The 12699-nt window shown below is 45.1% G+C and overlaps 1 protein-coding gene across 2 annotated transcripts in view; it reads right to left on the bottom strand.

The window, feature by feature from the left end:
* Positions 1-12699, bottom strand: part of TNNI3K (TNNI3 interacting kinase) — a 164798-nt gene that overhangs the window by 63432 nt on the left and 88667 nt on the right. For both annotated transcript variants that reach the window (XM_072128309.1, XM_072128310.1), the window contains 2 exons: positions 2544-2596; positions 1855-1907 (listed from right to left, as the gene is read on the bottom strand). In XM_072128309.1, the coding sequence (XP_071984410.1) occupies positions 1855-1907; positions 2544-2596 (106 nt within the window). The remainder of the gene's footprint in view (positions 1-1854; positions 1908-2543; positions 2597-12699) is intronic.

Below are 12699 nucleotides of genomic sequence, written 5' to 3'. Positions count from 1 at the left end.
ATTGCCTCTCCTCTGCTCCTCTCCCCTGCTCCTCTCCTCTGCTCCTCTTCATTGCCTCTCCTCTGCTCCTCTCCTCTGCTCCTCTCCTCTGCTCCTCTTCATTGCCTCTCACCTGCTCCTCTCCCATGCTCCTCTTCGTTGCCTCTCCCCTGCTCCTCTTCGTTGCCTCTCCCCTGCTCCTCTTCGTTGCCCCTCCCATGCTCCTCTTCGTTGCCCCTCCCCTGCTCCTCTTCGTTGCCCCTCCCATGCTCCTCTTCGTTGCCCCTCCCCTGCTCCTCTTCGTTGCCTCTCCCCTGCTCCTCTTCGTTGCCCCTCCCATGCTCCTCTTCGTTGACCCTCCCCTGCTCCTCTTCGTTGCCCCTCCCATGCTCCTCTTCGTTGCCTCTCCTCTGCTCCTCTTCGTTGCCTCTCTCCTGCTCCTCTTCGTTGCCTCTCCCCTGCTTCTCTTCGTTGCCTCTCCCCTGCTCCTCTTCGTTGCATCTCCCCTGCTCCTCTTCGTTGCCCCTCCCCTGCTCCTCTTCGTTGCCTCTCCTCTGCTCCTCTTCGTTGCCTCTCCTCTGCTCCTCTTCGTTGCCTCTCTCCTGCTCCTCTTCATTGCCTCTCTCCTGCTCCTCTTTGTTGCCTTTCCCCTGCTTCTCTTCGTTGCCTCTCCTCTGCTCCTCTTCGTTGCCTCTCCTCTGCTCCTCTTCGTTGCCCCTCCTCTGCTCCTCTTCGTTGCCTCTCTCCTGCTCCTCTTCGTTGCATCTCTCCTGCTCCTCTTCGTTGCCCCTCCTCTGCTCCTCTTCGTTGCATCTCCCCTGCTCCTCTTCGTTGCCTCTCCTCTGCTCCTCTTCGTTGCCTCTCCCCTGCTCCTCTCCTCTTCTTCGTTGCCCCTCCGCTGCTCCTCTTCATTGCCCCTCCCCTACTCCTCTTTGTTGCCTCTCCTCTGCTCCTCTTCGTTTCCTCTCCTCTGCTCCTCTTCGTTGCCCCTCCTCTGCTCCTCTTCGTTGCCTCTCTCCTGCTCCTCTTCGTTGCATCTCTCCTGCTCCTCTTCGTTGCCCCTCCTCTGCTCCTCTTCGTTGCATCTCCCCTGCTCCTCTTCGTTGCCTCTCCTCTGCTCCTCTTCGTTGCCTCTCCCCTGCTCCTCTCCTCTTCTTCGTTGCCCCTCCGCTGCTCCTCTTCATTGCCCCTCCCCTACTCCTCTTTGTTGCCCCTCCTCTGCTCCCCTTCGTTGCCCCTCCCCTACTCCTCTTTGTTGCCCCTCCCCTACTCCTCTTTTTTGCCCCTCCTCTGCTCCCCTTCGTTGCCCCTCCCCTACTCCTCTTTGTTGCCCCTCCCCTACTCCTCTTTTTTGCCCCTCCTCTGCTCCTCTTCGTTGCCCCTCCCCTGCTCCTCTTCGTTGCCTCTCTCCTGCTCCTCTTTGTTGCCTTTCCCCTGCTCCTCTTCGTTGCCCCTCCCCTGCTCCTCTTTGTTGCCCCTCCCCTACTCCTCTTTGTTGCCCCTCCCCTACTCCTCTTCGTTGCCCCTCCCCTACTCCTCTTCGTTGCCCCTCCCCTACTCCTCTTCGTTGCCCCTCCCCTACTCCTCTTATGCATAATCATATTTCATTGGTTGCCGTTGTCATTAGGACAAACCATCTACATCCATGAGATGAAACATCTCTCAAGGGCCAATACCTGACCCCGCCCAGTGTTGCCTGATCAATGCTGCTGACAGATTCCCTTTAAGGACCTGTCCTGCAGATGTCCACAGCACAATGTCACCTCCAGGAATGATACGTGTAATTATTGTGCTCATCGAGGGCTCCGCAGCAGTAAATAGAGTCCTATTGTGTGTGACGGCAGTGAAAGGGTCAAATCAATAACGCGGACGCACCCCGGGCTGCTTGGTCATGTTGTCTTCATCCATTGACTGAAGAAATCGAGATTCTGATGAGGAAAAAATAGAAAGAAAAAAGATCATGTTATTTTTCTTGAAGAAAACCTCGAGCCGTGGATCAAGAAGCCGTTTACAGAAATAAATGAGAAGTCGCTGGAGCGCGGTGATTGGCGCCGGCCCCCAAAAGAAGCGTCCGCACCGCGAACCGGGAGCGTATTCATGGACATGACATTCTATCACAGGAAAGGTCACGTTTCTGTGTCTACATGTGGTCAAGGTTAAGGAGAACAAGCCCCGGGTGAGCGGCTGCTGGGAAGTACCCGGAGCTCCATCCCATGGACAAGTTCTGATCCGCTCTGCTATTCCAGCGCCGCACGGAGATCACAGGGTAGTGACCAAATGTACAATACCTGGCGCTACATGGGGCAGAGTCCGGTGGGTTATAAGGGGGGGCACAACATAAGGGGATTAAATAAATCCGGGCAGAAAATTTGCCCCATAACCCACCACGTGCAGGAGATGTAACGCTGCTTCAGCATCGCACCCCCACAATGTCAGGACCTTCTGGGGGAGCCTGAACCTGCACTGATGATGAGTGATGGGGTCTCCTACATTATACACAGGACAAAGAGGACATTATAGATACCGCAGCAGTAGACAGGCCTACTTAATGGTGCGGTACTTACCTCCAAAGTCAGCGACCACAGCATGGCCATCTTCATACAGCAGGATGTTGTGACTGAAAATGGAAATGCAAGTTATGTTACAAGGATGACAAAGTATCCAAATATTCTCCAGAGCTGCGCTCACTATTCTGCTGCTGGAGGAGTCACTGGGGCAGATTTATCAAGTGTCTGAAAGTCAGAATATTTCTAGTTGCCCATGGCAACCAATCACAGCTCAGCTTTCATTTTACCAGTGCTCATGAATATTTTAAAGGGGAGCTGTGATTGGTTCCCATGGACAACTAGAAATATTCTGCCTTTCAGACACTTATTAAATCTGCCCCACTGTGTGTATAGGATGAATAGAAGAGAAGTGACTTATGTCTTTCATGTTTAGCTCGGAGTTGGGCATTTGCTTTGGGAAACTGTTGGTATCTCAGGTATAGTAGATGTTTTGTGAATATCTCTGAAAAAATTTACCAAAAATATCATATGAAAAAGATAACTTAACATTGAGGGTTAATGGACCTTCCAAGCAGCCGCAGGCTCACACTGTAACTATGAAAGATTCCTCGCTCACAGCGATTTCACAAAGGGTCGTCATAGTAATTCATTATCTGATTACAGGGTTTGTCCTAGAATCTTTGACATAAAGGGACTGTATCAGCAGTTACATTGTATCCATACAGACTGCAGCCAGTGTTATGTATTGTCCCTGGGGAGAGGTGTAATCAGACCTCACACTGCTGTGCTCTGTGCTCTCTGCAGCCAGTGTTATGTATTGTCCCTGGAGAGATGTGTAATCAGACCTCACACTGCTGTGCTCTGTGCTCTCTGCAGCCAGTGTTCTGTATTGTCCCTGGAGAGATGTGTAATCAGACCTCACACTGCTGTGCTCTGTGCTCTCTGCAGCCAGTATTCTGTATTGTCCCTGGAGAGATGTGTAATCATACCTCACACTGCTGTGCTCTGTGCTCTCTGCAGCCAGTGTTATGTCCCTGGAGAGATGTGTGATCAGACCTCACACTGCGGTGCTCTGTGCTCTCTGCAGCCAGTGTTATGTCCCTGGAGAGATGTGTGATCAGACCTCACACTGCTGTGCTCTGTGCTCTCTGCAGCCAGTGTTATGTCCCTGGAGAGATGTGTAATCAGACCTCACACTGCTGTGCTCTGTGCTCTCTGCAGCCAGTGTTATGTATTGTCCCTGGAGTGATGTGTGATAAGACCTCACACTGCTGTGCTCTGTGCTCTCTGCAGCCAGTGTTATGTATTGTCCCTGGAGAGATGTGTAATCAGACCTCACACTGCTGTGCTCTGTGCTCTCTGCAGCCAGTGTTATGTTCTGTCCCTGGAGAGATGTGTAATCAGACCTCACACTGCTGTGCTCTGTGCTCTCTGCAGCCAGTGTTATGTATAGTCCCTGGAGAGATGTGTAATCAGACCTCACACTGCTGTGCTCTGTGCTCTCTGCAGCCAGTGTTATGTATAGTCCCTGGAGAGATGTGTAATCAGACCTCACACTGCTGTGCTCTGTGCTCTCTGCAGCCAGTGTTATGTATTGTCCCTGGAGAGATGTGTAATCATACCTCACACTGCTGTGCTCTGTGCTCTCTGCAGCCAGTGTTATGTACTGTCCCTGGAGAGATGTGTAATCAGACCTCACACTGCTGTGCTCTGTGCTCTCTGCAGCCAGTGTTATGTATTGTCCCTGGAGAGATGTGTAATCAGACCTCACACTGCTGTGCTCTGTGCTCTCTGCAGCTAGTGTTATGTATAGTCCCTGGAGAGATGTGTAATCAGACCTCACACTGCTGTGCTCTGTGCTCTCTGCAGCCAGTGTTATGTATTGTCCCTGGAGAGATGTGTAATCATACCTCACACTACTGTGCTCTGTGCTCTCTGCAGCCAGTGTTATGTATTGTCCCTGGAGAGATGTGTAATCAGACCTCACACTGCTGTGCTCTGTGCTCTCTGCCGCCAGTGTTATGTATTGCCCCTGGAGAGATGTGTAATCAGACCTCACACTGCTGTGCTCTGTGCTCTCTGCAGCCAGTGTTATGTATTGTCCCTGGAGAGATGTGTAATCATACCTCACACTACTGTGCTCTGTGCTCTCTGCAGCCAGTGTTATGTATTGTCCCTGGAGAGATGTGTAATCAGACCTCACACTACTGTGCTCTGTGCTCTCTGCCGCCAGTGTTATGTATTGCCCCTGGAGAGATGTGTAATGAGACCTCACACTGCTGTGCTCTGTGCTCTCTGCAGCCAGTGTTATGTATTGTCCCTGGAGAGATGTGTAATCAGACCTCACACTGCTGTGCTCTGTGCTCTCTGCAGCCAGTGTTATGTATTGTCCCTGGAGAGATGTGTAATCAGACCTCACACTGCTGTGCTCTGTGCTCTCTGCAGCCAGTGTTATGTATTGTCCCTGGAGAGATGTGTAATCAGACCTCACACTGCTGTGCTCTGTGCTCTCTGCAGGAAGTGTCAGGTATTGTCCCTGGAGAGATGTGTAATCAGACCTCACACTGCTGTGCTCTGTGCTCTCTGCAGCTAGTGTTATGTATTGTCCCTGGAGAGATGTGTAATCAGACCTCACACTGCTGTGCTCTGTGCTCTCTGCAGCTAGTGTTATGTATTGTCCCTGGAGAGATGTGTAATCAGACCTCACACTGCTGTGCTCTGTGCTCTCTGCAGGAAGTGTCAGGTATTGTCCCTGGAGAGATGTGTAATCAGACCTCACACTGCTGTGCTCTGTGCTCTCTGCAGGAAGTGTCAGGTATTGTCCCTGGAGAGATGTGTAATTAGACCTTTGTATATGTTGTTAGTAGCTGCAGGACTGTGAAATACGTATCTTTGCTACATTTTATCCAACTTGCCAGAATTAGTAACTGTAGAGATAATAGAATTGGGTCCACTCAGACATTTTCCGTCTGTACTATAGTGGTTGTTTCTACTTAATGCAGGCACTGATACATAATGCTAAACATGTATATCACAAGTATGTACCCCCCCCCCATACAGCTCAGGTGTCTGCTGTATGATACGTCAGACACCACCATATTTGCTCTAATTGTTATAATCTCTAATCTATTAAAATGTAAAATATTCATCCAATTTGGTATTTATTCCGCTCTTTCGTGTGAGCGATGGGAGTCAGCTCCCTACAGTAGGCTGATAGCTCGCGTAACCCCAACAAAATCGGGTTAACAGTGGTTAATAGTGGAGACTGGCTGGACTGAGGCTCCCTATTATATATTTAATAGGGAGCCATTCAGGAGCTGGAAGAGCCGGCTGTAACGATCCAGCTCACTAAAGAGATCCGTAATTCCCATCACTGCTCTCCTCCACACCATCCCCCTCCCTCCCCTGCTTAATGCACATGACAGGAAGGGGGAGGGAGCTGGATGAGCTGTACATTGGCTGCTGCAGATCCCCCATTGCTTCCTCCGGGACTCACCACATGCTGCTGACAGGGAGCCAGGTAATGGGAAATAAACTTTTATAAAGTACTGAAATTATTCATAAATCTGACAAAGCCATTTTTATAATCAGCATAGCAGGGGCTATCGGAGCCTGCCCCCAGCTAGAAAGGACATTCCTGGTGATAGGTTCACGTGGTGGTTCCAGACCTTCGCCTTTTGTCCCATAACCTTCCATGTGGATAACAGAAACAAGACCCCTGGCGACGATGAGCTGAAAATTGTGTTCTATGGAATATTAAATAGTGACAATAGGAAGTGCAATCCACCCACAGAAAACAAGCCCTCATACAGCTCTGTAATTGGAAGAATAAAAACCCGCAGATGTAAAAACCGCAAGTTCAAACCTATAATTGACTGATCCCCTTTAAGCCCCGCACCCACAACAACAAGATCAGAAGCAAAATAAGCCATAAATAACTGACATAACCCGTCATCAAACCTGACAAGTACAGAAGGCGGAGCTCAGCCCTCCCCGGCATCTCCCAGGGCTCAGAGCTAGGACACCCCTGCGCCAAGGAATAGACCGTCCGCCTATCTGCTACCTGCAATGCCATTGGGGAGACCCATTATCAGGATCACGGGGGGGGGTCACTTATTTACATAAACCGGGTGTAAGATGTAAAATCCTACAAGATATTAAATAAATAAAAAACCTCCTCCTGGTGTAAACGAAACGTCCTTATCAGAAATCAGATTATGCAAATGTCTGGGGAATCGGCGAGTGTTTCCAGCGCTGTGATATGTAAAATGACTCATTTTATTACGAGCCTTTGAAGTCATGGAAACAGAAATCTTAATAAACGGAAAAAGATTTTCGGCATCAGACTCATCAGAGCGAGTGCAGCGGCAGCTCCGGCGCAAGGATCTGAGGGGCTTTTGTACACAGATTTGGTTTATTGTTTTTTTTTTGGAGCCCTGATAATGCAGACGTTGGGAATTAGGTAGAATTTGCATATGCAAAGCGGGCAGGAAACAAGTAAAAGTATGGGACCCCATATCCCAGTATAAAATGCCATCCGCATACAGGGGTGATCCGAAACATGCGCTGCCCAAGGCTGCAGGCTATAGAACGGCGCCCCCTCCAGAAGTGATATATCAGGTTCTTCAATCTCACAATCAAGGCTGAAAAGACACTATTTTTAAGAGTCTGCTCCTGATTTGTAGTCGCTGACTGTGTCTCTGATGTTGCCTCCCCCCATTTTAAGGCAGGTTGTGCTGCCTGAGGCAACAGACTCAACTTCCCTAATGGCTGGTGAATCTCTTGACCGGATCCTATAAATATCCTGTGACGTCATGTGATCCTCTCAACATTTTTCACCCTCATTTGCAAGGATAATCTTTAAACCATGTCCACCCACTTTTATACAACTGTTTACAAGCCCCGCCTCTCTGGGGATGCTTGGCAGGACAGTGCAGCATTGGAGGAAATGCCAATATGTGAAGCTGAATGTTTGTACTGAAGCATTTTTGTGCTGCCACATGGTAAAATGCCACCTTAAAGGGGATGAGTGAAGTCAATCATTTATCCCGTATCCTGTGGAACTCACGATCATGGAGAGTCCGTCTACTGAGACCCCTCCGACAATCCATAGAAGCAGGGACCCCCGACAATCCATAGAAGCAGGGACCCTGACAATCCATAGAAGGAGGGGCCTCTATACTGGAGGGACTTGCTGGTTTTTGACCATCCTGTAAGCCAATCACAAGTCACTGGACCTAAGAACTGAGTTGCATCCTGAGCTTTATCGACTTCTATGAGATTTCCGACACACAGTAGCCCCACCCCCTTCTACAGTACCCTCCCCCCCCCATCAGCCCTGGTGGTCCTACCTCCTTGGTTATCTGAACCTGACCTTCGGCATTAAGGCTCCTCTGCTGCTGGAGGTCCTGGTGGTTAAAGAGCAGCAAACAAAGACTTCTGTTCTCGTAGGTGCACTGTGGGTGTGGCCAAGAGGTCCGGCACACCCCAGACTAACAGCTAGAGCAGGACACTAATAATCACAGCTGACTGGGAGGCACTGGGCATCATGGACACACCCATAGTGCACCTAATTTCTCAATAAATAACAATGAAAGTTTTTCTGCATTCAGGTCATTGTGATCCTTGTAGTGATGACCTTTCTCTATCTCTGGGGCATCTTGAATTTTCTTTCTAGCCCCCAGGGAGATCAGTAAAGATATTTGACCATTATAATCCTCTCCACTGTCGGAGGGGAGGAGCTGGAGCAGAGGAGGGGGCGTGTGTTATGATAATCTTCTACTTGTCAGAGATTATTTGCATAACACACGCCCCCTTCCTGCACCTCCTCTCTGACAGTACAGAGGATTATAATGGTCAGATACCGGGACTGATATCTCAGCCCTTGTGGGGGTTACAAAGAAAATTCAAAAAGCCCCTGAATCTGAGTAGATTGTACGTTCATCTCCACACGTGTAAGATAGTGACAGGTCCTCTTTAAGTTTGTATGTGACCTGGGTTCTGACAGATTCACTTTTAAAGGGGTTGTCCAGAATACAAAGTATATGCTGTAGCTGCAGCTCAGTCCTAGTAAATTGGAGATGCAATTCCACCAGTAACCTTTGGAGACATGTGGCGCTGTCTCTGGGTCACCCTCTCTATATATGACCCCGGGCCCCGGTATCTATACACTCGCAGACTTGTAGATCTGTAGTAAAGCCGCCTATAGCAGCAGATGTGATTGTGAAGAAATCTCTCTGCTATTGTCTTACCAGAAACTTTCTATGCAGCAAAACCTTACGGAGACATAAAGCGATTCATACGTGGAGGCTTATTACTGGAGACGCGTCCCGTTGCGAGAGCTACTGCTTAGCCGCTGCGGATTCTGAATCTGACTATAAAACAAATCTGTGACTCACAACAAAGGCGAGAAAATACAAAATGTTACAGAAAATAAAGCAACAGGGAGAAGAATCCTAATTGTTCATACAACCGCAATCAATCCGTATAGAATCATAAGGTCACAGACATCCAAGTATCTGGACTATAGACGCATCACAAATGTGCTGAATGTGCTCCGCGCAAATGTAGGAGAACAGCGAGGAAGAAACAATGTGACCAGAACATTCCTCTACATCACACAATACATATTGTCATCAATGGTGCCGCAAGATGTATAGAAAACATATCACATCTATAGATCATCAGTCCCAAATATATATAATACTGCCCCCTATGTACAGGAATATAACTACTATAATACTGCCCCCTATGTACAGGAATATAACTACTATAATACTGCCTCCTATGTACAGGAATATAACTACTATAATACTGCCCCCTATGTACAAGAATATAACTACTATAATACTACCCCCTATGTACAAGAATATAACTACTATAATACTGCCCCCTATGTACAGGAATATAACTACTATAATACTGCCCCCTATGTACAGGAATATAACTACTATAATACTGCCCCCTATGTACAAGAATATAACTACTATAATACTGCCCCCCATGTACAGGGATATATCTACTATAATACTGCCCCCTATGTACAGGAATATAACTACTATAATACTGCCCCCTATGTACAGGAATATAACTACTATAATACTGCTCCCTATGTACAGGAATATAACTACTATAATACTGCCCCCTATGTACAGGAATACAACTACTATAATACTGCCCCCTATGTACAGGAATATAACTTCTATAATACTGCCCCCTATGTACAGGAATATAACTACTATAATACTGCCCCTATGTACAAGAATATAACTACTATAATACTGCCCCCTATGTACAGGAATATAACTACTATAATACTGCCCCCTATGTACAGGAATATAACTACTATAATACTGCCCCCTATGTACAGGAATATAACTACTATAATACTGCCCCCTATGTACAAGAATATAACTACTATAATACTGCCCCCTATGTACAGGAATATAACTACTATAATACTGCCCCCTATGTACAGGAATATAACTACTATAATACTGCCCCTATGTACAGGAATATAACTACTATAATACTGCCCCCTATGTACAAGAATATAACTACTATAATACTGCCCCCTATGTACAGGAATATAACTACTATAATACTGCTCCCTATGTACAGGAATATAACTACTATAATACTGCCCCCTAAGTACAGGAATATAACTACTATAATACTGCCCCCCTATGTACAAGAATATAACTACTATAATACTGCCCCCTATGTACAAGAATATAACTACTATAATACTGCCCCCTATGTACAGGAATATAACTACTATAATACTGCTCCCTATGTACAGGAATATAACTACTATAATACTGCCCCCTATGTACAGGAATATAACTACTATAATACTGCCCCCTATGTACAAGAATATAACTACTATAATACTGCCCCCTATGTACAGGAATATAACTACTATAATACTGCCCCCTATGTACAGGAATACAACTACTATAATACTGCCCCCTATGTACAGGAATATAACTACTATAATACTGCCCCCTATGTAAAGGAATATAACTACTATAATACTGCCCCCTATGTACAGGAATATAACTACTATAATACTACCCCCTATGTACAGGAATATAACTACTATAATACTGCCCCCTATGTACAGGAATACAACTACTATAATACTGCCCCCTATGTACAGGAATATAACTACTATAATACTGCCCCCTATGTACAAGAATATAAATACTATAATACTGCCCCCTATGTACAAGAATATAACTACTATAATACTGCCCCCTATGTACAGGGATATAACTACCATAATACTGCCCCCTATGTACAGGAATATAACTACTATAATACTGTCCCCTATGTACAAGAATATAACTACTATAATACTGCCCCTATGTACAGGGATATAACTACCATAATACTGCCCCCTATGTACAGGAATATAACTACTATAATACTGCCCCCTATGTACAGGAATATAACTACTATAATACTGCCCCCTATGTACAAGAATATAACTACTATAATACTGCCCCCTATGTACAAGAATATAACTACTATAATACTGCCCCCTATGTACAAGAATATAACTACTATAATACTGCCCTCTATGTATAAGAATATAACTACTATAATACTGCCCCCTATGTATAAGAATATAACTACTATAATACTGCCCTCTATGTATAAGAATATAACTACTATAATACTGCCCCTATGTACAGGGATATAACTACCATAATACTGCCCCCTATGTACAGGAATATAACTACTATAATACTGCCCCCTATGTACAGGAATATAACTACTATAATACTGCCCCCTATGTACAAGAATATAACTACTATAATACTGCCCCCTATGTACAAGAATATAACTACTATAATACTGTCCCCTATGTACAAGAATATAACTACTATAATACTGCCCCCTATGTACAAGAATATAACTACTATAATACTGCCCCCTATGTACAAGAATATAACTACTATAATACTGCCCTCTATGTATAAGAATATAACTACTATAATACTGTCCCCTACGTACAGGAATATAACTACTATAATACTGCCCCCTATGTACAAGAATATAACTACTATAATACTGCCCCCTATGTACAGGGATATAACTACTATAATACTGCCCCCTATGTACAGGGATATAACTACCATAATACTGCCCCCTATGTACAGGAATATAACTACTATAATACTGTCCCATATGTACAGGGATATAACTACCATAATACTGCCCCCTATGTACAGGAATATAACTACTATAATACTGCCCCTATGTACAGGAATATAACTACTATAATACTGCCTCCTATGTACAGGAATATAACTACTATAATACTGCCCCCTATGTACAAGAATATAACTACTATAATACTGCCCCCTATGTACAAGAATATAACTACTATAATACTGCCCCCTATGTACAGGAATATAACTACTATAATACCGCCCCCTATGTACAGGAATATAACTACTATAATACTGCCCCCTATGTACAGGAATATAACTACTATAATACTGCCCCTTTGTACAGGAATATAACTACTATAATACTGCCCCCTATGTACAAGAATATAACTACTATAATACTGCCCCCTATGTACAGGAATATAACTACTATAATACTGCCCCCTATGTACAAGAATATAACTACTATAATACTGCCCTCTATGTATAAGAATATAACTACTATAATACTGCCCCCTATGTACAGGAATATAACTACTATAATACTGCCCCTTTGTACAGGAATATAACTACTATAATACTGCCCCCTATGTACAGGAATATAACTACTATAATACTGCCCCCTATGTACAGGAATATAACTACTATAATACTGCCCCTTTGTACAGGAATATAACTACTATAATACTGCCCCCTATGTACAAGAATATAACTACTATAATACTGCCCCCTATGTACAAGAATATAACTACTATAATACTGCCCCCTATGTACAAGAATATAACTACTATAATACTGCCCTCTATGTATAAGAATATAACTACTATAATACTGCCCCCTATGTACAGGAATATAACTACTATAATACTGCCCCTTTGTACAGGAATATAACTACTATAATACTGCCCCCTATGTACAAGAATATAACTACTATAATACTGCCCCCTATGTACAAGAATATAACTACTATAATACTGTCCCCTATGTACAGGAATATAACTACTATAATACTGCCCCCTATGTACAGGAATATA

The sequence above is a fragment of the Engystomops pustulosus genome, chromosome 10 (genome assembly GCF_040894005.1).
Source record: "Engystomops pustulosus chromosome 10, aEngPut4.maternal, whole genome shotgun sequence".
NCBI lineage: Eukaryota > Metazoa > Chordata > Amphibia > Anura > Leptodactylidae > Engystomops > Engystomops pustulosus.
The sequence above is the reverse complement of the archived record's forward strand: the minus strand, read 5'-3'. Positions and strand labels throughout refer to the sequence as shown.